Source organism: Lissotriton vulgaris, chromosome 9 (genome assembly GCF_964263255.1).
Source record: "Lissotriton vulgaris chromosome 9, aLisVul1.2, whole genome shotgun sequence".
Taxonomy (NCBI): domain Eukaryota; kingdom Metazoa; phylum Chordata; class Amphibia; order Caudata; family Salamandridae; genus Lissotriton; species Lissotriton vulgaris.
In genome coordinates, this window is record NC_141697.1 from 840,051,153 (window position 1) to 840,076,658 (window position 25,506).

At 45.9% G+C, this 25,506-nt stretch overlaps 1 protein-coding gene across 3 annotated transcripts in view; it reads left to right on the forward strand.

Moving 5' to 3' along the window:
- Positions 1-25,506, forward strand: part of LOC147692342 (inositol-trisphosphate 3-kinase A-like) — a 913,921-nt gene that overhangs the window by 858,225 nt on the left and 30,190 nt on the right. For all 3 annotated transcript variants that reach the window (XM_086938574.1, XM_086938575.1, XM_086938576.1), the window contains exon 7: positions 6,735-6,806. In XM_086938574.1, the coding sequence (XP_086794700.1) occupies positions 6,735-6,806 (72 nt within the window). The remainder of the gene's footprint in view (positions 1-6,734; positions 6,807-25,506) is intronic.

Below are 25,506 nucleotides of genomic sequence, written 5' to 3' on the forward strand. Positions count from 1 at the left end.
CTGTCATTGACCTCTGGGCTGATTCTAACTAGAGAGTCCCTCATGGAGGGCCCTCTCCTAAAAATGATAGAGGGCTCAGTTGGAAGTAATCGATTTACAAAAGGGGGTGGTGATGAACAGAGTGTCTGAATTGAGCAGACCACTCTTACCCAGTCCAAAGATCAGGGCTTGATCCATCACCGTTATTTATCTCACTGCCCCATCCCAGCTCAGAACCTGGCTATATGCAAATCAGTCTGTCCCTGGCCCAGTGCATCATGGGAACAGGGCAGACTAAACTACAAAGCCAATTCTTTACCAGAAAGGAGACAAGCTACCGGGGACCGGTTTCTGGCATTTCAGCCTCTTCGGCCCGGCTTGCTTCAATCCTGATGGAGCAGTGAGAAAGGGACTCATGTCTGAGTATACCCTGCCACACCTATAGTGGCCAAAATCGATTTACAAAAGGGGGTGGTGATGAACAGAGTGTCTGAATTGAGCAGACCACTCTTACCCAGTCCAAAGATCAGGGCTTGATCCATCACCGTTATTTATCTCACTGCCCCATCCCAGCTCAGAACCTGGCTATATGCAAATCAGTCTGTCCCTGGCCCAGTGCATCATGGGAACAGGGCAGACTAAACTACAAAGCCAATTCTTTACCAGAAAGGAGACAAGCTACCGGGGACCGGTTTCTGGCATTTCAGCCTCTTCGGCCCGGCTTGCTTCAATCCTGATGGAGCAGTGAGAAAGGGACTCATGTCTGAGTATACCCTGCCACACCTATAGTGGCCAAAATCGATTTACAAAAGGGGGTGGTGATGAACAGAGTGTCTGAATTGAGCAGACCACTCTTACCCAGTCCAAAGATCAGGGCTTGATCCATCACCGTTATTTATCTCACTGCCCCATCCCAGCTCAGAACCTGGCTATATGCAAATCAGTCTGTCCCTGGCCCAGTGCATCATGGGAACAGGGCAGACTAAACTACAAAGCCAATTCTTTACCAGAAAGGAGACAAGCTACCGGGGACCGGTTTCTGGCATTTCAGCCTCTTCGGCCCGGCTTGCTTCAATCCTGATGGAGCAGTGAGAAAGGGACTCATGTCTGAGTATACCCTGCCACACCTATAGTGGCCAAAAACGATTTAGAAAAGGGGGTGGTGATGAACAGAGTGTCTGAGTTAAACAGACCACTCTTACCCAGTCCAAAGATCAGGGCTTGATCCATCACCCTTGTTGTAAATATTTTTGTCCACCCTAAGCGTGGAAGGGTATGCTCAGATGTGAGTCCCTTGCTCATTGCACCATCAGGATTCAAGCAAGCCGGGCCGAAGAGGCTGAAATGCCAGAAACCGGTCCCCGGTAGCTTGTTTCCTTCCCAGTGTAAGAATTGGCTTTTGTAGTTTGGTTTGCCCTGTTCCCATCATGCACTGGGACAGGAACAGACTAATTTGCATACAGCCAGGTTCTGAAACTGGGATGGTGCAGTGAGCTAAAAAACGGTGTTGGATCTAGCCCTGATCTCTTGACTGGGTGAGAGTATTCTGTTTAATTCAGAGACTCTGTCCCTCACCACCCCTTGTTGTAAATATTTTTGTCCACCCTAAGCGTGGAAGGGTATGCTCAGATGTGAGTCCCTTGCTCATTGCACCATCAGGATTCAAGCAAGCCGGGCCGAAGAGGCTGAAATGCCAGAAACCGGTCCCCGGTAGCTTGTTTCCTTCCCAGTGTAAGAATTGGCTTTTGTAGTTTGGTTTGCCCTGTTCCCATCATGCACTGGGACAGGAACAGACTAATTTGCATACAGCCAGGTTCTGAAACTGGGATGGTGCAGTGAGCTAAAAAACGGTGTTGGATCTAGCCCTGATCTCTTGACTGGGTGAGAGTATTCTGTTTAATTCAGAGACTCTGTCCCTCACCACCCCTTGTTGTAAATATTTTTGTCCACCCTAAGCGTGGAAGGGTATGCTCAGATGTGAGTCCCTTGCTCATTGCACCATCAGGATTCAAGCAAGCCGGGCCGAAGAGGCTGAAATGCCAGAAACCGGTCCCCGGTAGCTTGTTTCCTTCCCAGTGTAAGAATTGGCTTTTGTAGTTTGGTTTGCCCTGTTCCCATCATGCACTGGGACAGGAACAGACTAATTTGCATACAGCCAGGTTCTGAAACTGGGATGGTGCAGTGAGCTAAAAAACGGTGTTGGATCTAGCCCTGATCTCTTGACTGGGTGAGAGTATTCTGTTTAATTCAGAGACTCTGTCCCTCACCACCCCTTGTTGTAAATATTTTTGTCCACCCTAAGCGTGGAAGGGTATGCTCAGATGTGAGTCCCTTGCTCATTGCACCATCAGGATTCAAGCAAGCCGGGCCGAAGAGGCTGAAATGCCAGAAACCGGTCCCCGGTAGCTTGTTTCCTTCCCAGTGTAAGAATTGGCTTTTGTAGTTTGGTTTGCCCTGTTCCCATCATGCACTGGGACAGGAACAGACTAATTTGCATACAGCCAGGTTCTGAAACTGGGATGGTGCAGTGAGCTAAAAAACGGTGTTGGATCTAGCCCTGATCTCTTGACTGGGTGAGAGTATTCTGTTTAATTCAGAGACTCTGTCCCTCACCACCCCTTGTTGTAAATATTTTTGTCCACCCTAAGCGTGGAAGGGTATGCTCAGATGTGAGTCCCTTGCTCATTGCACCATCAGGATTCAAGCAAGCCGGGCCGAAGAGGCTGAAATGCCAGAAACCGGTCCCCGGTAGCTTGTTTCCTTCCCAGTGTAAGAATTGGCTTTTGTAGTTTGGTTTGCCCTGTTCCCATCATGCACTGGGACAGGAACAGACTAATTTGCATACAGCCAGGTTCTGAAACTGGGATGGTGCAGTGAGCTAAAAAACGGTGTTGGATCTAGCCCTGATCTCTTGACTGGGTGAGAGTATTCTGTTTAATTCAGAGACTCTGTCCCTCACCACCCCTTGTTGTAAATATCAGTTGGAAGTAATGGCAACAAATTAATGTCAGTGTGGAGTATAGGCCAATGTTTTCTGAGGATGCCCCTTATTTTCCTTTCCTCGGTGTTAAAGGTGGTGATCAGACTGATGGTATTAATGTCATGAGTTGGGGGAGTGTCCTCCACTGTACTCAACGCCTCACTAGATTCAACAAGATATTCTTCTCTATTCTTGCTGTTGGCCTTGTCTTTGGCTACCAAAAGATCTTTAATAAGGTAGCCACGTTTTAGAAATCTCTGAATGGCCTCATTCTGACAGCTGGCTAGATCAGATTCAGAGCTACATATTCTGCGCATCCGTATAAATTCCCCATAGGGGATACTTTTTATTAGATGTCTCGGATGAGCGCTAGAGGCGTGCAAGATAGAATTGCCGGCCGTGCTCTTCCTGTGAAGTCTAGTGGCTAGGGCATTATTTTGGACGTAGATGTCAACGTCCAAGAATTGTATGTTGGTTTTACTAATCTGACAGGTGAAGGTGAGGTTGAGGATGTTGTCATTAATGGCTCTCACAAACTCTCTAGCTGATCTCTCATCTCCTTTCCACACCAGACAGATGTCATCGATAAATCTCCAGTAATGTATAATGTTACTGGTGTAACCAGGGATATGCCTGAGGACATGCTCCTCCCACCACCCCACGTGTAAGCACGCGTAGGTGGGGGAGAAACATGCCCCCATGGCAACCCCTCTTTGCTGCTGGTAGATTTCCTTGTTAAATAAAAAATAATTGTTTGTTAAACATAACCTAATCATAGTTATCAACATATCATTGTGATTCTTAGAACTAAGGTTACGTTGATTCAAAAAATATCTAACAGCATTGAGGCCATCCGTGTGTTCTATACTGGTGTACAAGGTGCTAATGTCAAGAGCCACCAGAATATACTCTTCTCTCCATTCCACCTCTTTCAGTTTAGTAAGAAAATGTCCCGTGTCCTTTATATAAGAAGGTAATTTAACCACAAAACTTTGAAGAAAAAAGTCGACATACTTGGAAATAGCCTCCATGAGGCTTCCCTGGGCTGAAATAATAGGTCGACCTGGAACAGGGGAAACCAATTTATGAATTTTAGGGATGAGATAAAGGGTGGGTGTTAGCGGATTGTCAATTTTCAAAAATCCCAGTTCTTGTTTGGTTAAAAGGCCTTCCCTTTTCCATTGGTTCAGTTCTTTATGAATACGTTCTTTTAGACTGCGAATTTCACTGAAATTACCCTTCCTATAACAGGAGATATCAGATAAATGCCGTTGTGCTTCTTCCATGTAAAGGTCTTTAGGCCAGATCACGATGTTGCTGCCTTTATCGGCTTTGTTTATTATTAAATTGGAGTTGCTCCTTAATTTCTTCATTAAAGTCAAGTATTGTTTTTCCATGTACTTGAATCTTTTAATTTTTCTAGATGTTTTAATATGCAATCCCTTTAAATCCTCCGTGATCATATCATTGAAAGTGTTGATGGCATCTTTCGGCATCAAGGGGATAAATGTAGATCTTGGTTTGAAAGGTGTTATGCTTGGTGCATTAATGTTAATCCCCATTTTGTCGCATCTATCTTGAGTAGAACTGTTACCAAAGTTTTCCTCTAAAGCCAATTCATGCGCTGTTTGTAATGCTCCCATATCAGCAACCTGAAATACAGAGGATGGTTGCAACGAGCTGCTGATGGTAGTTGCTCTTTCCTGTACGTTAGTGAGTTTAAAGTGCTTTTTCAGTTTTAATTTTCGAATAAATTTAAAAACATCTATTCTAGTTTGCACATAGTTGTAAGAATTCTTGGGGCAAAAGGAGAGGCCTAAAGATAATAGTTGAATTTCCGCCTTGGAGAGGTCAACTTCTGAGAGGTTAATGACCGTGTTGTCAATATCAGTTGTTGGTGTATTAACAGCTGCATTTTCATTATCAACGGTGTCAGGTGGAGTTATAGTAGAAATGATGTTCTCTATTTCTACCATTTCTTGCCCCTGCCTCTTTTTGTGAAACCTCTCCCTCCGGCATTTCCTCCTTTCGTGACATTTGCGGTTTTTGTGTTTTCGTTTTTGTTCCGCTGTTGCTGGGTTTTCGGTCGCAATGTTTTTAATCTGTCCTCGATTAAAAAACCCAGTTCCTCTGATGGTGCAAAGTGAGTTGGTACACTGGAGGACCCACCCGCTGCCTGCTCATCATCAGATCCCATACTGCTAGCATTGGAGCTAAGTTCTGCTTCTGACACAATTGTTTCACCTCCTTCGTTTGTCATTTGCATAGCAGGTTTAGGGATTAATGCCTGTCTTTTCATTGTATCATATTTACGTGCAAACGTGAAAATTCTCCCCGTCTCATAATCCTGCTCGTCACGGGCGAATTTGTACTGTTTGCGCAGGCTAATGGTTTCTTGATGTTTGGCTAAGCGGGTGTCTATATCTTCACAATATTTTTTAATGTACTCCTTTTCCTTGTGCGTGTTCAATTCATTATTGAGTATCTAAATTTGTTTCAGGATATCATCCCTGTCAATTGCCGCATATTTAATTAGAATGCAGATCATGTTTTTAGATGCTTCCAAGTTGTTGGTGGCCCATTCCTTCAACATAAGGGGGTTGGGGTTCTCAAATGGTGGAGCTATAAGTACCCTCAAACCCCTTGGGACTCTGCCCACTTCCAAATATTTCTCTAGTGAGCGTTTTTCCCACCATTTTGTAGTCTCAGTTTTTAGTAATTTCTCCAATTTTTTAAGTTTGCCCTTTAAATCCATATTAGGGTTACTGTTGTCCGTAGTTTCTGTTACTGGTCTTATTGCCGGCAAGTTCACAAGCATCGCATCAGCTAATGCTTCCCGGTTCTTTAATGCCTCCGCCGATGTTGTCATTATTGTGGAGGGAAAAATACTACTAAGTCCACTGCCCTAAACTACGATGTCTTATCTCGAGTTTGGGGCGTTATTGAACGGTGCTCGATGATCTCTCCACCCGTGCTCAACAACAATTCACACTTGTGTGTGACGGCGCGCACTCACCAGCTTACCGCGCGTAGCCTTGTAGTCCCTCGGGGTCCTCCGACTCCAATCCGGTTCTACTTGGAAACACAGCGTTCTCGCTGCGAGTGCTTGCCGCGTCTTCCTGGTTACACGGGGAGCTGCTGACTCGATTACTCCTTCTGGGTTGATTGCGCATTCCGCATGCGCGGTGTCGGCCGTTTCAGCCCAGCAGCTCGTTTCGAAGAGAGGATCCGTAAGGACAAAAACAGCCGTATTCCGTCCAAATTGTATACAAACAAAGTCCTGCGAGAGTGGCTCCCCACACATTCTTCTCCTCAGGTACAGATCTCTCAACACCAAAGATGAATTTCAAAGTGGTTTTATTTTTCCCTCTCCTCCATATATATACACACACACACACACACTAATGGGAAGATTTACAAGCCCCTTGCGCCACTTTTGAGTCACTTTTTCCATGTTAAAAGTGATGCAAAAATGGCTCAAGAGGCTTTAAATCTGCCCCTAAGCACTGGTAATATCTAGAGAATCTATGCGAAAAGGAGGGAGCCAAGAAAGCTGTTCAATTTGGCCTCAAGCTCCTCAGTTCCATAAGTACTTTACATAGTTGTTTCAAAATTCTGAAGGGTCTGTGGAAGTCTGAAAACAACTACACTTCTGCAGGGTGACTATGAAGAGGATCTCTTCAGGCAGGTCTTTCCAATCTTTGTGTGTTGCAGAGTTTCTTCATAGTGCTTCGAGGAATACAACTAAAAATACAAATGTTTGTCTCTGTTGCAGGTAGCCTATCTGACCCGGCTGAGAAGTATGCGTGAGGTGCTGCAGCATTCCACCTTCTTCCAGACGCATGAGGTGAGGATAAATAAGAAACACTGTTGTTCAATGTTGAGGGGACAGTGGTGCCATTGAAATTGAGTGCCTTTGCAGATTATGTCATGTGGCTTTGCAGTTTCCGATCATGTTCCCCCTGACATGATTAATCCATCTGCATCAGTAAAGCATCCTGGGATGCCCTTTAACTGCACCACCAAATCCTTAATAACACATTTCTGATGAGAAATCTGGGTCACTGTAACAGTGTAATAGGTTTTAGTGGACTTGCAGCACTGACTGTGCAACCCACATGAGTAGCCCTGTAAAGGTATCTCAGACCTGCCAATGTAGTGCCTGCACACAGTTTGTGATCGCCATATCAACCTAGCACCCACTTGCCAGGCCCCTAAACTTTGTTTTTCTCACATGTAAGGCACCCATGGGCAGGATGCAGTATATATGAATGGTAGGACATGGTAGGACATGTACTGGTGTGTGCGACATGTCCTGATAGTGAAATACAGTGCAATTTGTTTTTCACTATTGAAAGGCTTTCTGTCCCATAGGATAGAATGGGAGATACTTTGTAACATCTTACAAGTATAACTTTCCACTGGGACAAGATGGGAGAATGGAGTTTAGTATGTCTGAACTCAGAATTTAAAAATACATCTTTTAGTAAAGATGGTTTTTAAAGTGTGAATTTGTAAATCCCACTTTTAGAAAGTAGGCAGCTTCTTGCTTAACCATCCGGTGCGCCTCTGTTGGGTTGTGGATTGACTGTCTGCCTTTGGAGCGACAAGAGCTGGGGATGTGTATTCACTGTAGACAGCCACTGGAGAGGTTGAGGTGTGTCCTGCCTTTCCTGGATGAGTGGGCTGGGCTGAATGGACCTGGGCTTGATTTAGAGTAGTGGGAGGAGATTTCCTTGTACCTAAAAAGGCCTGGTCTGCCCTAAACAATGCTGTCTCCACCTCCTGCCAGGAAGCTAGACCAGATATAACAGAACTGGTTTGAACTAATCCCAGACATTCTCTGTCACAATAGAACAAAGGGAAATGTGGTAAAAATATTGGGGCCCAGACCCTAGAATATAGAACTCTTATGAATCAAGGAACCTGCCAAGAAGAAGACCTGGAGAAGCTGTGAGGAGGAACTACCATTTTGCTGTGTGCTTTGCTGTGTTGGCCTGCAGTGGCTGCTACTGTCTTGGGCAGAGAAAGGACTGGACTGAATTTCTGCCACTTCTTTATTTGAGTTTCTCCAAGGGCTTGAGATAGAGCTTGCCACCTGATGTCTCGAGGACAGTAAAGACTTCAAGTTCATCGGCTACCAGAACTAGGAGCTGTGTGTTTTGTGCTGCAAGTGAAGAAAAAGCAACATGACGCATCCACCGACACCAATTCCGGCTTCGTGTCCTGAATGCACAGCAGATGGCACCGCTACACATTGCACCCCAACCCTAATCTCACTGAAGAGGCACCCTGATGCTGCTTGCACCGTGATCTGTGGGCACCACACTTCGCACTGCCTCACTTAACGCCGCCTCCCTAATTTCCCTGATGACGATGCTCCACGGCGACTTCTACACTACTGCTTGCACCGTGGTTCGAGGGCAGTGCTCATAAGTTACATGGCGCAATGCCCTCATCCTACATCAAAGCCTTAGCCTATCCACACCAGCGTCATCAACACCGGTTCATCAACCAACGACAGTACTTCAGCAAAGACGACAATGCTGCTTGCACCGAGACCTGCCAGCATCGCTACGAGCCTGCATCACTTCACACACCAGGCCTGGTCTCAGCATCTCCGCTGGACGACCGTCACTGAGCCACTTCTTGAACTGCACCCTGAGGGCACCACATGCTGCACTTCGCACCGCATCCCAGATGCCAGCACTCCACCGTGAGCAGTTTGATCTGCAACGTGTGTGACTTCTAGGGCCCGACAACTCTTGCACTGATCTCCAGAACTAATGCCTGCCGACGTCAGCTTTTCAGAGCTCAAAAAGAGATCCCCGATGGCCTGCATCTCTAAAGGTACTGTTTTGCAGGTCTTCCTGACACCGTAGAAGGCCTGCAACGCCATGGTTAGCCGGAACTGTTTGGATTTGTTGTTCACAATGCTGTGATAGCCCTGGATGGTTGCTTATTGATATTTCTAAGAACTGTATGGTGGGTTTGTTTACTTTTTCATCTTGTTTTGCACAGGTAAAATATTGGACTTTTTTTCTAAAACTGGCGTGGTGTCTTCTTGTGGGTTTCTCTGTATTACTGTAGGGAATGTGCAAATGCTTCACACACTGCCACTGAGATAAGCCGGACTGCTCGTGCCAACCTACCAAAGGGGTGAGCAGGGATTATTTTAGAAGTGTATCCCCTTGACTAAGAAGTAGGGTCCCTACTTGGACAGGGTAACAACTTGCCATCTGGAGACCCTCATTTCTAACAATGCATTAGTCTTGGAATTACAGGACAGGATGCAGGTTTGGACTGGGTTGTATTTGGCAAGGTTAGATATTTGTGTCAGTGCTCAAATAGCAGTTCTAGCTATGGAAAAGGCAATATGTGAGGGTTGCAGTACTGCACTGAGATTGCTGACTTTTATGTCCATAAGGTCCACTGGCAGACCTTCCTCTAATAGATCCAGAATACTAGGTTAGCAGGAGCCACTACATATTAGGGCTGTGGATAGATTTCACCTTCAAAGCGCTAGTGCCTGTTTTAAACGGAAATTTTGTTGTATTAGCAAACAAATTTGAGATGAGGAGTTATGGGTAAACACCTCACTGGTCGTTTTAGGGAAATCTGTTCCAACAAATGTATACCTAGGCAGGATTTAACATTGTTAGTTATTCACATACCAGGTTTGAAGAGAGGTCATGCCCTCTGGCAATCCCATAGTACAGGTGACTGTTGAAATGAAGACACAACTTTGGAAGTAGGTTAGTGTAGGAAAGTAGGATCTGCTTTCATTGTCACCCCCACTTTTTGCTGGTGTCTTTATGTTTTTCTGACTAGTCTGACTAGCATACTGCTAAGCAGGACCTCAGTCTCTTGATTCTTCCCTAAATTGGACATGGTTAGTACATAGGTACACCCCAGATTGGCTACTGGTATACCCTTGTAAGTCCCTAGTATATGGTACAAAGGTATGCAGGGCATAGGTACACCAGGGCCCCCCATGGGCCAAAGCATGTATTATGCCACTCAAGGGAGACCACTCAAATTGTGGCTACAGGCCTACCATTGCCGCCAGTGTAATCTGGTGCTAGCACTACTTACGACGAATATGGGTTTCCTTATATCTGACGTCACTGCACTTGAAACCTATAAGTCACCCTAAGGCAGCCCTTTCAATCCTGAAGGCAGGGTGCTGGGTTATCAGTGTGAGGGTGCCTCTGCATGAGCTGGACACCCCTACAACCCACATAGTCCATTATCCCAGCTTGTAAGTGCATCAGCCATTACGATACATAGAGTGGCCATGTGTCTTCCCGTGATGGCTAACTTTAAACCGGCTATAACGAACCCTGTCATGTTTGGTATAAAACATGTTGGAATCATACCCCATGCACTGTAAAGCTCCTCCGGGAGGCGCTCAGTGCTCTCGGAACCAGTCTTCTAGGCCCGGACATCAAACTTTGGATGCTGCTGTCCAGAGACATAATTCTGCCCTCCTGCTGCCGAGCCAAGCTCGAGCAGGGTAAGGCAGGACAACAGGTTTTCTGTCACATGGAGGTGTGACCACCGCTTAGACAGGAATTGGAATATTGGGCCAAGATGAGGGCACCTGCCAGTGCCACTAAATTGATTTGTAGATCACATTTGGTGCCCTCCTTGCATACTCTAGTTGCAACCAGTTCAGGGTCTGGCATTAAACTGGACAAAGGACATGAGCGTATCTCCCCACTGTCCAGCCCCACCTGCAGGAGGGACCCCTGAATCGTCCCAACCCTTTCCTTGGGGTACTTAAGGACTTACCTATGGGTGGTTCCTTAGATTCATCATGGGACAAGATTCAGATCCAAAACCACTTCATCTTCAACCATCTGGGCACTTTGTATTTCGCTGGAATTATCTTTGTGAACCCGAGACTGCAACTGGGAAGACTCTTTTTGCTCTTGGTCTATTCTCCCTGGCAGTCATCTGTGTTGTCTCTGCCTGTGCTCCATACAGGTTCTTCTACAGGCCTGTGGACATCCAAGACACTCAAAAGAATCTCCCTTGAAGTGAAGGAGACACTTCCCTGCATCTGCAGGCACTGCAACAAAGCTGACTGGTCTGCTGTTCCTGAGCTCCTACGGACTCTAAAATGTTCAGCAACACAGGTGGTGGTTCTGCAACTCCCTGGAGGCCTGCACTGTTCTCACAGCAAGTTTGAAGCCAGTATCCCTCGTCAGAACCGCTGAAGCAGTGCCCCTATGCACCGCATCAACTTGCCATTGCCAATGCTTGTTGACTCTCTTCATCAGAGATCTTCGGGCTCCAAGAAGCTCCAGCCTCAAGCATCTCTTGCTCCCAAGATTTTCATCCTCACCGCATCTTCTGCACTGTGGGCCTTCATCAATGGTGAGCTGCTAGAGGTCCCCTTGCGACTCCTGTGCCTTAGGCCCATGAGTCCTCTTGTGGATCTTGTTTGGCTCCAGTGGGCTCTCCGGCTTGCTCTGACTTACCTGCTTGTGGTGAGTCACTTGGACATTGCTGGTCCGACACTGCACCCTTTTCGTCTACTATGCTTGTTACCATTGCCAAGGCTTGTTGGTGCTCCCGACGGTCTCCGACCCCCTGGCTCTTGATATCCAGCGTTGGACAGCTCGTGAATGACTCCTGGTCTTCCACAGCATCGCCTGGTCTGCATAGCTGCAGCCTCAAGAGCACCATCAACTCTCCTGCATCTGACTCTCCAAACTTCCATCTTTCAGAGGGTTTCTTCAGGGTGCCTCTGGGAAGGGCCCTTCTTCTTAAAAACTGAAACTGCGACTAACCCATTGACTTATATTGAGCATGCTGTCATGTTCCTACTCTGCACACAGCCTCCGTGGGGTTCCTTGTTACTTATCTTGGTTGGTTCCTTGGGTCCCCTACATCCAATCTCAGCTTAGGTCGTGGTTCGCAGTCTACTTTATTAGTATATGATTTGCCCTCCCCCCCCCCCCCCGAGACCACTGTGTATTTGTGCTACTTGTTCTATTATCAAAGTATTGTGTGTATTGTGATTATATCTGTGGGTAGTAGATATTGCAATGTGTTAGTGAGTGTTTATAATAAATACATATTTTATAACTACACTGTGTGGTTCTTTTTCACTTAACCTACACTATATGATTAGTACTGGTAAAACAGGCTGGTTTACACTCCTTCTAGACAAAGCCTGTAGGCTGCTCTCCACTGCTATCACTTAGAGAGCGTTCGAAGGTTGTCTAAGACAACTAAAATCACCATAACAGTTGTCTGGATTAGTGCAGGGTGCTACACTTACATAAGTGAGCACCATATACTTAGTCAGCTTCCTACAGTTAACTTATTTTATTAGCATCATATCAGCTGTGAGCATGACATAGAATGTTACTTTTATAGTTGCCAGGAACATTTCCAAGGTAAGAAACAGGAGGGGGTAAAGGAGTAAAATACCAAGGGATTATAATTATAACAAATCTCCCTAAGCAGGGAAAGAGATTCAAGGCTAATAAAAAAAAACAAGGTAGAGTAAGGTAACAAGGCATGTAAACTAAATCTAAGGAGAGGTGGCACTCCAAAAGTGGGTCCCAAGCTGTAACAGAGACAATAGTTATGGAAAAATAAATAAGATACACATCTAAAAAGACAATACATGCATAGGATTGCAAAAGACACAATAAGAAAACAATACACATTCAAAAGAAATAATTTCATGGCATAGTACCTCTGCCAAAATGGAACAGAACGCATCCTCCGCGTTTTTTCTGGACATCCCAAGATCATTTTCTGAATGCCTACATTGGTACTGACCAACTTCATTATGTGCCTTTACTTGAGCAGGATCACGAGGAACAATCTTATCTATACCCCATGTTTGACCGCTTTCTAACTTTACCACATTCTTTCCCAATCGAGATATTTTTATGGTTAATGTAAACCTGGAGCCAGGATGTCTGTGTGGTTTAGGAAGATCTACCCCTACCCAATCTCAATCCTTGAATGAAGGAGTTTTCACATTTTACTTACATCATATCTGTTGTTGTATTTGTCTTGGTGTGCAGATATGCTCTCAGATATCTTTTCCGTGTCCACCTCACATATTACCCTCTTTTTCAACCATGAAGCTGACATTTTCGTTTCAGGATTCATCCCTTTAAGACTAAAAAAAGTAGAGATCCTGGTAATGAAATGTGGTGCTCTGCTGTGTGCCCATATAGTTACTGAAGTACTAGCTTGGCTGAAAATCCTGTAACTTCTGCCCTCTGCAAGCATTCTTTTACCATTCTGTTTATTCTTTTGACTCCATTTGCTTGGGGCAATTACAAGGCAGTCCTATAGTGTTGAATGTGGAGTCTACTAAGGATTACTTTTATGGAATCCGAGGTAAATTGTACCCCGTTGTCCATAACTAGAACCTCAGGCGCAGCTCAATCTTTGACGAAATTGATTAAGGTCTCTCTGTTTATTTGATGTACACATTTAGTCGTGATCCATCATGTATGGTAATCTATTGATACAAGAATGAATCTCTCCCTTAAGAGTTTTGAGTTTTAATGAGCCAATTATATTATGAGCCATTTTAGTACATGGCATATCTGGAACCTTTGCTGGGACATCAGAGGTTTCCTGACCTGATGGGTTTTGTCACTCTATATAAACACTCAGGACAGTTCTTAACCTTTACCTCTACTATAATGTCCATGGCTGGCCACCGGTATTCAAAATACACATTATTCTTGGAGAGCCTGTGTCCCAAATGGCCCTAGTGTGCCAGATCTACTATTTTCTCCTTAATTGTCTCTGAAAGTACTTTTTTCTCACTTCTGTAAACAATTTCCCTTTGGATGCTCAACTCAAATCTAACTTCCCAAAACTTAGCCAACCCCATGGGAACTCTTCTGCAACAGTCAGGCCACCCTTTTTGTATGAGTTCTATCAGCCATTTCATTCCTTTATCCTTCTGCATGCACACCTCCTGTTCAGTCTTGTTCATACTTGAGAGCTAAAGTAACACTCACTCTTTGAAATTTTCTTCTGGTTGGTCTACGAGAGCTCGAGATAGAACATCTGCAGCAATGTTATGTGTCCCTGGAACATATTGTACCTTGAAGTTGTTACCCTCCAGACCCAAAAACCAACAAGATATTATGGGTGTGGCCCTAATTGATCCTTTGGTGGTGACAACATATATTAACGCTTTGTCGTCAGTTTTGATTGAGAAGTGTATGCCTGAAAGGAAAAACGTATATTTACAAGGGGGTTTCATCTTAGGAACGTTACTTTTACTGACGTTCCGGTGGCGCAGTGCCCTGCACCATATTTAAAAAATGGTATTAAGCACACGTAGAAAGAGAAAAATGTCCTCAATGATTGTTTATATTCAGGAAGGTGTCCCTTCCTGCACAAACAATCATTCCCTGCAATGCAGGCATCCTTGCGCTAGGGCGCAAGGGTGTCTGTGTTTGTGCTAGACAGCTATTTTTGGCCCCAGCTATAAGGAAAACACATAACGTATAGTTATAAATACGGTGCATCCCTGCATTTTGGAAATGGAACACAATGCTGCACAATTTGCCACAACTCTGCCATTTCCTTGTAAATATGCCCCAAAGTGTGTCACTGCCCAATATTATGCTAGGGTCTCTTTTTAAACCACTGAACAGTGTTTCTCTGATGAATACATGTGACGCAAAGGCATCAACTTGTTCTTTTCCCTCCACCACCTGCATTAGACTGGCACATAAACTATATTGCTGGAGACAGTTGACGGTTTGCTAGGTTCAAACCAGCTTAGTGATTGTATTGTATTGTAATTGCATTTATTTAGCGCTTACTACCTCTGACGGAGCGTCTAAGCGCTTTTTCGGCGAGTACCACGCTATTCTGGGACCCATAGAGGATTAGTGTTGAATTAGTATAGTGAAACATGCAAGTACATTTTAAGTGGTAGATAAGTTAGTCAGTTTTTTTTGGATTTGGAATGATAGCAGAGTGTTAGAGGAGGACAAAGGTTTGTATTTATATAGCGCTTGTTGACGCACGCTATTCAGGAAGCCTACAAAGGATTAGTGGTGAATTAATAGGGTGAAATATGAAGTAATTTCAGTGGTGGATATTAGTCAGTTACTTGGAGTGAGAAGGATAGCGGAGGAATAAAAAGGGGAAGAAAGATTTGCATTCATATAGCACTTGTTACCCCTGATGGGTGTTGAATCGCTTTTCTGGCAAGTAGCACGCCACTCCGGGAACCCATAAAGGATTACTGTTGAAAATTAGTATAGTAAAAAAAAATGAAGTAATTTGAGTAGTGGATATGTTGTTCAGTTATTTGGGTAGTATATTAGTATAGTTTAATATAGAATTTGAGAAGTGAACATGTTAGTCTGTTAATTTCGATAGAAAAGGATAGTGGAGGGATAAAAGAGTGAAAGATTTATTTATTTATTTATTTAGGTCTTAGCAAGAGAAGGAGGCTTTTAGATGAATAAAAAGGAGTTTTGGAGGGGAGGACTCAGAGGAAAGAGTTTACAAGGAGGGGTGAGTAGGAGAGAGTCTAGAAAGGGTTATTTTGGCAATCATAGTGGTGGTATGGGGTTTGGGATAAATGAGAGAGTGGATGTAGAGGATATATTGATAGATGTATAGGATGAGAGATAGGGTAGTGCACTGGAAAGGAGTAGTAGAAGAAGTTTGAGATGAGTCAGAAGGTTGGGCATGGTGGTGATGGACGTGGTGGTGATGGACGTGGTGGTGGTGGACGTGGTGGTGGTAGATGTGGTGATGGTGGATGTGGTGGTGGTGGTCGATGTGGTGGTGGTGGACGTGGTGGTGGTAGTGGATGTGGTGGTGGTGGAGGTAGGCATGGTGGTGGTAGTGGACATGGTAGTGGCCTCATGGTGGACGTGGTGGTGGCCGACATGGTGGTGGATGTGGTGGTTGTGGACATGTTGGTGATGGAAGTGGTGGTGGTGGAGGACATGGTGGTGGTGGACATGGTGGTGGTGGACATGGTGGACAGGGTGGCGGTGGTGGTAGTGGTGGTGGACGTGATGGAGGTGGGTGTGGTGGTGATGGGTGTGGTGGTGGTGGACTTGGTGATGGTGGACTTGGTGGTGGTGGACTTGGTGGTGGTGGACATGGTGATGGTGGACATGGTGGTGGTAGATGTGGTGGGCGTGGTGGTGGTGGTGGGTGTGGTGGTGTTGGTCGTTGTGGACATGGTGGTGATGGACATGGTGGTGATGGATATGGTGGTGATGAATGTGGTGGTGATGGATGTGGTGGTGGTGGACATGGTGGTGGACGTGGTGGACATGGTGGTGGACATGGTGGTGGTGGACGTGGCGGCGGTGGTGGTGGTGGTGGGGGTGGACAAGGTGGAGCTGGAGGTGGGTGTGGTAGTGGTGGATGTGGTGGTGGTGGACGTAGTGGTAGTGGACATGGTGGTGGTGGACGTAGTGGTGGTGGATGTGGTGGACGTGGTGGTGGTGGTAGACGTGGTGGTGGTGGTGGGCGTGGTCAGGGCCTCGTGGTGTAAGTGGTGGTGGACATAGTGGTGGACACAGTGGTGGACACAGTGGTGGTGGTTGTGGACATGGTGTTGATGGACGTGGTGGTGGTCGAGGACGTGGGGGTTGTGGACATGGTAGTGGTGGACATGGTGGAGGTGGATGTGGTGGTAGTAGTGGTGGTGGTGGACGTGGTGGTGGTGGAGGTCGAGGTGGGTGTGGTGGTTGTGGATGTGGTGGTGGTGGACATGGTGGTGGTGGACGTAGTGGTGATGGATGTGGTTGTGGTGGTGGATGTGGTGGTGGTGCGTGTGGGTGTGGTGGTGGTGGATGTGGTGGTGGTGGACGTGGTGGTTGTGGACGTGGTGGTGGTGGACATGGTGGTGGTAGACATGGTGGTGGATGTGGCCGTGGCGGTGGTGGACGTGGTGGTGGTGAACGTGGTGGTGAACATGGTGGTGGTGGTGGCCATGGTGGTGGTGTGGACGTGGTGGTGGACATGGTGGTGGTGGACGTAGTGGTGGTGGATGTGGTGGTGGACATGGTGTTGGTGGTTGTAGGAAGGTGGATACCTGACTATGGTTACCCCAGATTTGTTGCCTTATGTTTAGCTGGTTTTCGACTTAGTTGGCCTGGGATCCTGCTAATCAGGGTCCCAGGCTATCTGCTCTCTCTGTAAAATGGACTCCATGCACTATAGGTGCATAACCAATTTGGTACTGGACACCTTGTCAGCCCCTGTACAGTGCACTATAGGTGCCCAGGTCATAGGTGCATCCAAGGCCTACCAGGGGCTGCAGCATATCTTTTTGCCACCCCTGGCTGGTACTTAAATTGACTCAACTGGCTGATCACTCAGCTGGGGCAAGGTGGTGCTTTAGCAAGGGAACAACAATTGTGTGGGGAGATACCCACTGGTGACAGCATTATACCTAAAGAGACAGACCGGTTCTATGATCATAGAAACCTGAGCAAGATTGTGCCTCCCTACAGAGATGGGGATGACATCCACAAGTGGATAACCGCTCTTGAGAGAGCCTGCATGGGTTCCTCAAGACCAGTGGGCTGCAATCTTATGGCTCTCCTTTTCTGAGAAAGGGAGAGATAAGCTCCTCACAGTTAGATCCGAGGATGCTAAAAACTACACTGTTCTGAAGAGTGCTCTAATTGATGGGTTTGGCTTAACCACTGAACAGTACAGGTTAATGTTCAGAGATACCCAGAAGACACAGACTCAGGACTGGACTGATTTTGTAGATTGTGCTACTAAGGCTCTGGAAGGTTGGCTACATGGCAGCAAAGTACATGACTACACAGGATTGTATAATTTGATTATGAGGGAGCAGATCCTAAGTAATTGTCAGAACCAGCTTTTGCACCAGCACCTGGTGGACTCAGATTTGGCCTCTCCCCAAGAATTGGGTAAGAGGGCAGACAAATGGGTCAGAACCAGGATTAGGCCCAAGAATCAGAGTAATAACCAAAAGAAGGATACTTCCAAGGCTCCAGAGGAGGGTGGGGATAAATCTAAAGACAAGTCTCCCACAGGGCCCCAAAACTCCAAGGATGGGGGTGGGTCCCAAAACAACTCCTCTACCCAGAGGAAACCTTACTGCCATGCCTGTAAACAGACTGGCCACTGGAAAACAGACAGCTGATGTCCAAAGAATAGTAACAAAGAAAATATACCTCCAAGTAAAGCTCCAACACCTCCTGTTACTGTTAGCAGTAATCCCCCAGGTGGTGGGAGCACCCCCAAGAATTTGGTTGGGTTTACTTTTGGAACTCAGGTGGACTCTGGCCTAACCAGGTTCCCTACTACAGCTACTCTTGTCTGTGACAATGGCATGGGGTTTGCCAAATTCACTGCTTGCCCAAACACTTTGAGCAAGTACAGACAGGAGCCCCTCCTCAATGGTCTGAAAGTTGAGGCCTTTAGAGACACAGGGGCTAGCATCACTATGGTGACTGAGTGTCTAGTCCCCTCAAGGCAATTTTTACCTGGTGCCACATACCAGGTGACCAATATTGATGGAATACAAACCAATCATCCCATGGCAGTAGTAAATCTCAGCTGGGGAGGTGTTGCTGGCTCAAAAAGAGTGGCAGTGTCAGCAAACTTGCCTCTAGATTGTCTACTTGGAAATGATTTGGAAATTTCAGCCTGGGCTGAGGTTGAACAGGAAACCCATTCTAGAATGGTAAATCTCCATGGAAAGGTTAGTGGGGCTGTGATAGCCACAGCCCCAATCCAAGATGTCCTTCCTGAAAAGGTTGGTAGAGCTGTGCAAGTCTCCGCCCCATCTTCAGCAGACTCCCTTCCTAGGCAGATTAGCAGGGCTGTGATGGTAACAGCCCATACCCAAACTGAGTCCCTTCCTGAAACGGTTTGTGGGGCTGTGATGGCCACAGCCCAAACTCAAACTGATTCATGTGTTGTGAAGCCTGAAACTATGGATCACTCCACACAAACAGAGAGCATTGAGGAGGAAGAGAAATCTCCCTCCCACCAGACATTATAATAGGATCAGCTTCCTCAGGGAACTGATCTTACCCCTTGCGAAGAAACTGCCCCAGGGGTAGTCATGCCTAGCCTAGCCTGGCAGAGCCCCTGATGTCAGTGGACCCTTTCAAGGTGGGACCCAGTCTGGAGCAGGTAACCTGCCTCTCTCTTCCCTGCCTCAGTCAGCCCAGGGCTGCAGAGGTCAGGAAGGTCAGTGAGCCCCAAAGTGCCCCCTGTCAAATAAAACACCCCCATCAGCAGATTAGGGGCACCAAAGCTAGCAGCCCTAGCAAGGTGAAAACTTTAAAAACTCATGACGGATCTACAACTAGTTAGTGACCTCCCCCAAATGGACACTGTTGGGCACAGCCAAACCTGGGACCCCAAGGCCCCAAACCTGACCTGTCCCTCCAGTAAGCCAACCAAAGGGACCCAGCCTCCAGCTGTAGGCAGCCAGAGGTTGACCCTGAGAGCACAGTGCAACTCAGTCAAGGAAAGAAAGGCACACATGGTGGAAGATGATTGGAGAAATCTGAGCCCTACATTAGTGGAGCCTCACTTCAGTACTCCATCTCAACTCCCGCCTTTTACTTTGCCAAAACACACCACAGGTAGTAATTCCCCATGGTGGAGACCCTCTGATACCCCTAGGGTGAGGGTTTACCTGGTGGAACATGACACAGGGGGTAACCATGCCAGTGCAGGTTCCTCCTTATATGGCCACTCAGGTAAAATAGGCTTACCTGGTCAAGGATAGCCTTATCTCCTTTCGTTTGGGGGTGGGGGGGTATGTAGAAGGGTGGATACCTGACTATGGTTACCCCAGATTTTTTGCCTTGTGTTTAGCTGGTTTTCGACTTAGTTGGCCTGGGATCCTGCTAATCAGGTTCCCAGGCTATCTGCTCTCTCTGTAAAATGGACGCCATGCACTATCGGAGCATAACCAATTTGGTACTGGGCACCTTGTCAGCCCCTGTACAGTGCACTATAGGTGCCCAGGACATAGGTGCATCCAAGGCCTACCAGGGGCTGCAGCATATCTTTTTGCCACCCCTGGCTGGTACTTAAATTGACACAACTGGCTGATCACTCAGCTGGGGCAAGGTGGTGTAATCACCCCTTGCTTAGATATAGTATACCTATATCTAAACCTATATCTGGACACATATATACCTATAAGTCACTCCTATGGCAGGCCTTAACAATCCTGGAGGCAGAGTGCTTGGTTTTATGTGAGACGGTGCTCTAGCATGAGCTGAGCCTGTCTGCAGCTGTCGGGACCAACTCCCTTAGCTGTTCCGGGATATTGCCATACCATATACTCTTAAGTGCATTATAATCCTTGCGGTTATGTGCTAACTTTGGTTTGACTTCATCAAAACATGTCGTGTAAGGTGTCATACGCTTTGGAATACTACCCCCTTGCCAGTCCTGGTGACGGGGGTAGCATTCCACCCCTCTAGAGGGAGAAGACATGTTACTTTGCTAAAATGCGGTTAATCCTAACCAGAGCCTCAGCATCACAAAATGGATGCTGCTGCCACAGACACAAGTCTGACCTCCTACTGCTGACCGAAACTTGGCAGGGGAGGCCTGGACAAAAGGTTTCCTGTTGCAGGGAGGTATTACACCTCCCCAGACAGGAGATAGTGGATTGGGGCAGGGTGGGCTGAAAGACACTAGACACTGCCTGGGGAGCACAAGGCTTCCCATGCATAATCTAGTCAAACCGGTTCTGGGGCACTCCAGCCCCAGTCCTGGCGCGAAACTGGACAAAGGGAAAGGGGTGTAACCACCCCTTTCCTGGGTCCCACCCATAGGAGGGACCTAGCAGGTAATCCAGCCCACAGATTTGGAATAAAGGTGGGAGCAGTGCCAGCGCACATCAGATTATCCTGACTGAAACTTTGATACAGAACTCTGGACCCTTCGACATCCCACTCAACGTGGAAGGCTGAAGAATCTCCCTTGTGGTCAAGGAGTGACCACCCTGTGCAAACAGGCACCATCCAGCGCCTCACTGTTTGCTTTGTTGCAGTTCCTGCCGGAAATCGAGTGACAGAGATCGAAAAGACCCAGCTTTCCTGCTTTCCAACAGCCCGATCCACAGTCTCAGAGAATCTGAGACCCGTGGAGGCGACCTGAAGCGTGGGGCCGGCCATCTTGGAAAAACCACAAAGTGCTGACCGTGCAGCTCCCGAGGCTCCCTCGATGCTGTGCATTGGGGTTTGAGAAGCCCGAGGCCCGAGCAGCTTTTGCACCAAAGCTCACCCCTCCACACTCACCGAGTGCTGCGTGGGGCCCTTCTGCATTTTTCTGCTTGACTCAATGGTCAGGTCGCTTGCCCGTTGGCTAGTGGCCCCAGTACCAACAAACCTTTACATTTACACTGCTAGTCTGGTTGCTCCAGACTGGCCCTCGTTCCCCTTGCTGGTCCGAGTAAGAAGCGATCTTCGAATCCTGCGTGGGTTGCATTTGCTAAGGTCTGTTTGCTCCGATCCGGAAGCCGTCACCGCCGACAGCGAGAGTCTTTGTCGGACAGCTCGTGATCCACTCCTGGACATCCTCGGTGCCCCAAAGTCCACGTGGCGCGGAGACAAGCTTCATGACAACCACCTGATTGCGCCCGACACTGCCTGGTTCCTTCCTGGTTCCACCCTGGTCACTGCTGAGTGACCCAGACTCTGTCCCCTCTGTTTTCAGGTACTCTACATCTTCGATCCACCCTTGTATCCAACCGGACACTTCTCTCCTGGATGCCTGCAGCATCTTCATCTCCAGGCACCCGCACAGGAAGTGTGAGAGACCATCCTCAGGACATCGATTTCATATCTTGAGTACCCTGTTCACTCTTTGAGCATCAGAGACCATTTGTTTAGACCCTCGTGTTAGTCCACGCAACACTGTCTTAAAGGCAGACGTTCTTCATTTCAATTAGACTGGTTATCAGTATTGGCTTGTGATTACAGAAAGCTCAAAGCGTGACCAGGGTACTCAAGATATGAAATCCATGTCCTGAGGATGGTCTCTCACACGAAAGAATAGAGACCGAAACGTCGACTGTGGCTCTATCTACCATTGAATGTTTAATTAATTCTGTGATAGGTAGAAAAGCTTGAGCAATTGATGTAGTAAGGGCTGTGTAGACTAATGTATTTTCCCTTCTGCGTCATTGCCGTTCATCTTGTACCCAACATTTTAACTTGATTTGATAAAAGATTAAATAATTTTTTTAAATATACACCCGTCTTTCAATCCCTTTTTTCTCTCTCCTTTTTCTGATCACTAACAAGTGACAGTCTTAAATATATATCAATCTCTGTTGTTGCATAACCAGCACTAGTGGGCTCAAATCACTAAGCCCACATGATTCCAAAATTCTTGTTTTACTAAAATCCCTTGAAGGTATCTTCACCCTATCATACTTTTTGCCCAAACCCTCAAGGGTATAATTGGTTGCCCACTATTAACTCTCACTGTAGAGACAAAGCATTCCGGCATACTAAACTTTATTTCTATACCTTGTTCCCAGGGCCAGTTAAGTTAAGTTAAGTCAATAAGATGTTATAAACAAACTCCTGATTATGTCCTACGGGAACAGGTAGCCTTGCCATAGAGAAAAACAAAATTAACAGTAATTCACTATAAGGACATGCCACACAAACCAGGGCATGCATGTCCTACATTTCACATACACAGCACCCTGTCCACAGGGATACCTTGGGCCCACCTTAGAGGTGACTGACATGTAAGAAAAAGGAAGGTTAGGGCCTGGCAAGTGGGTACACTAGCCAAGTCAACATGGCATTCCCAGACTGCACACAGGCTCTTCAACGGCAGGCCAGAGTTACATTTACAGGCTGCTTGTGTGGGTGGCACAATCCAGTACTGCAGCACACTAGCAGCATTTGACTTACAGGCCCTGGCACACTCAATGCACTTTACTAGGGTCTGACAAGTAAATCAAATATGCCAATCAAGGAAACACCAATCCATAACACAATTTACAACAGGAGCATTTGCACTTTAACACTAATCAGCAGTGAGAATGTGCACAGAGACACTAAGCCAGCAAAAACAGATTCAAAAGCGGGAGGTCAGAAAGCAAAAAGTCAGGGGAAACATGCCAAAAGATGCAAAGTCTAACAATCATCCATACTCAAATGGACGGAAGCAACTTTACAACTCAAGAGCTTATCCCTCGAGTGGGGACTTAGGGCAGTCAATGGGAGATCTAAATCCGAGCGGAGCAAACACGTATACTTATGGATATCACTCCAGTTGTATCAACTATTTTTTACTGGATCTGAAGCTGTGGTTACTCGTCATCGACATGATTATCATAAAAAGGTTGGAGAATGACCAAAACCTATTGTGTCTCACCCTAGAACCCTTTAATGCAGAACGGGTAGTTAACCCCCCCCCCTTTTCTATCCTCAATCAAGTATTTGCTCTTGACTAATGATATACAGTGCGTCAAGTGGTCTCAGGTAGTCGATAGACCGGACATATTGCTTGCCATAAAAGAGGATGCATCATTCACTTTAGCAGAGATGAGTGTATGCACTCGAAGCACAGATGACCAAAGGACAGTGACAGATCTACATAATAAATTATATGATAAAATAAAAACATATTTTCTCGTTCCCTCTATCGTAAAGCACTGGCATCCTCCCCTTAAGTTGAAATGGTTTAATAAGGAATGTAGACAAGCACACAAGTCACTTGCAGCTGCCATAAAAGCTAAAGATCCAGCAAGCGTTCACTTAGCAAAGGGAATCATATACATCTATTCAGGCTAGGGCAAAAAGAAAGTGGTATGATGAAAGACAGCAAGAATTTAAAAAGGCCTGTTTCACCAACGAATCAGTGACCTTCTGGTCCCCAGCAAAGTGGGGCAGAGGGGGGTATCCACTGGTTCCCCAAAATCGCAGTCCCCACGATAACATGAATCAAGCATTTTTGTCTTTTATTTTCTGATGTGGACGATCCTTATTTTCAGACGGTTATCAGACCCCTTACTCCAGTAGAACTGATAGTTGAGATTGACAATATTTTTAGCTAATGTAGACACAGTTACAAGGAGTAGAGCACCCAACCCAGACAGCATTCTGACTGATTTATTTCTGCATGACAGGGACAATTGTTCAAAATGCATATCAAGGTAAGCAAATGCCTAGCGCGGAGCTCTGATACCCGGCTCCTGGCAGGGTGCAGAACTAATTCCTAAATATAAAAAAGGTGTCAAATCCCTGTCAGAAAATCATAGGCCAACTAGCCTTATTGACTAAATGAAAACAATTTAAGCACTTCTTGTACTGGCCAAAATTCAGGAATGGATCTTTGACATCAATATTCTCTCACTTCTCCAGGCAGGATTTCATGAGCATGTCAGTAATATTGACAAAGTATTTAGGTTTCTGCTCGTTTATTGGCGGATGGTAGTTATTGGTAAGAGCAGCATGTATACTGAAGCAAGATGCTGTGGTTGGTTTTGTGTTGTCAGTCAATTATCTTTATTCGATTATTAAAAATCATAAAAGAACGAGCATTATTACATAGCAACATTTCATCAGAACACAAGTTAATACATAATTGTAACAGACAATCAATGTTTAAAAAACACTAAAATCACAATGTACAAAATGAGTCATACGAAAATGTTAAAAATATTAAGAAGAGACTTTTAAAAGAAAAGACATTTAAAATCAGTGAGATAATAAGGGAAGTCAATATTCAGGAGTAAGGTGCCTAATTCTTGTGCGGTGCTTATTTATACGTGCTCCTGCGACTAAAAAACTAGCAACATGAAAGGCTACTCTTACATTGGGAAGGAGTTGCAGGAACGTCAGGGCTGGTTTTACTTGTATAAAACCTAGATTGCGCAAAATTGGAAGCAAATATCTTTTTCTAATCTCAGTATAATGACCGCAGAACATGGTAAAGTGAATCGTGTCCTGGGTGGAAAAGTGATCGCAATCACATGGTTCAGCATTATCGGGTCTATTCCATATTTTAAAATTGCCCAGAATGAAGTGGATCAAATCAAAACGGAATCTCGTTAGAAGGAAACGATGGTATGGTTTAGTTACCAGGAAAAGGTATGGTTCCATTCCTGGGACAGATGTCAACAAACAATGTTTTCTAACCATGGTTTTTTTTAACTCTATGGCTTCCCTCTCCATAACATATAAATTTGTCAGGGTATTTTTTACTATTTTAAGATCTTCCTGCCTTATCAAATCTGGAGATGAGAAAAGCTCCGGTCGACCGGCTAGAATTAGCTGCGTTTGTACGTATTTTACCCACGGAATGTTTTGGGCTCTATCCAGGGCTAAACAATCTTTTAAGATAATGTGATTTAATGTGAGCTCCTGGTTAAGCCAAGTTTTCATCCATCCAATGACTGGGGCTAGTTTTAAAATGTCAGTTATATAGCCCAATCCTAGCTCTGTGTGTATTGCATAGGTGGAAGTCGATTGGGGGACAGAAAGCAGGGTTCTCAGAAATTTGTTTTCTACTTTCTGGATTTTGTCATGATTAGT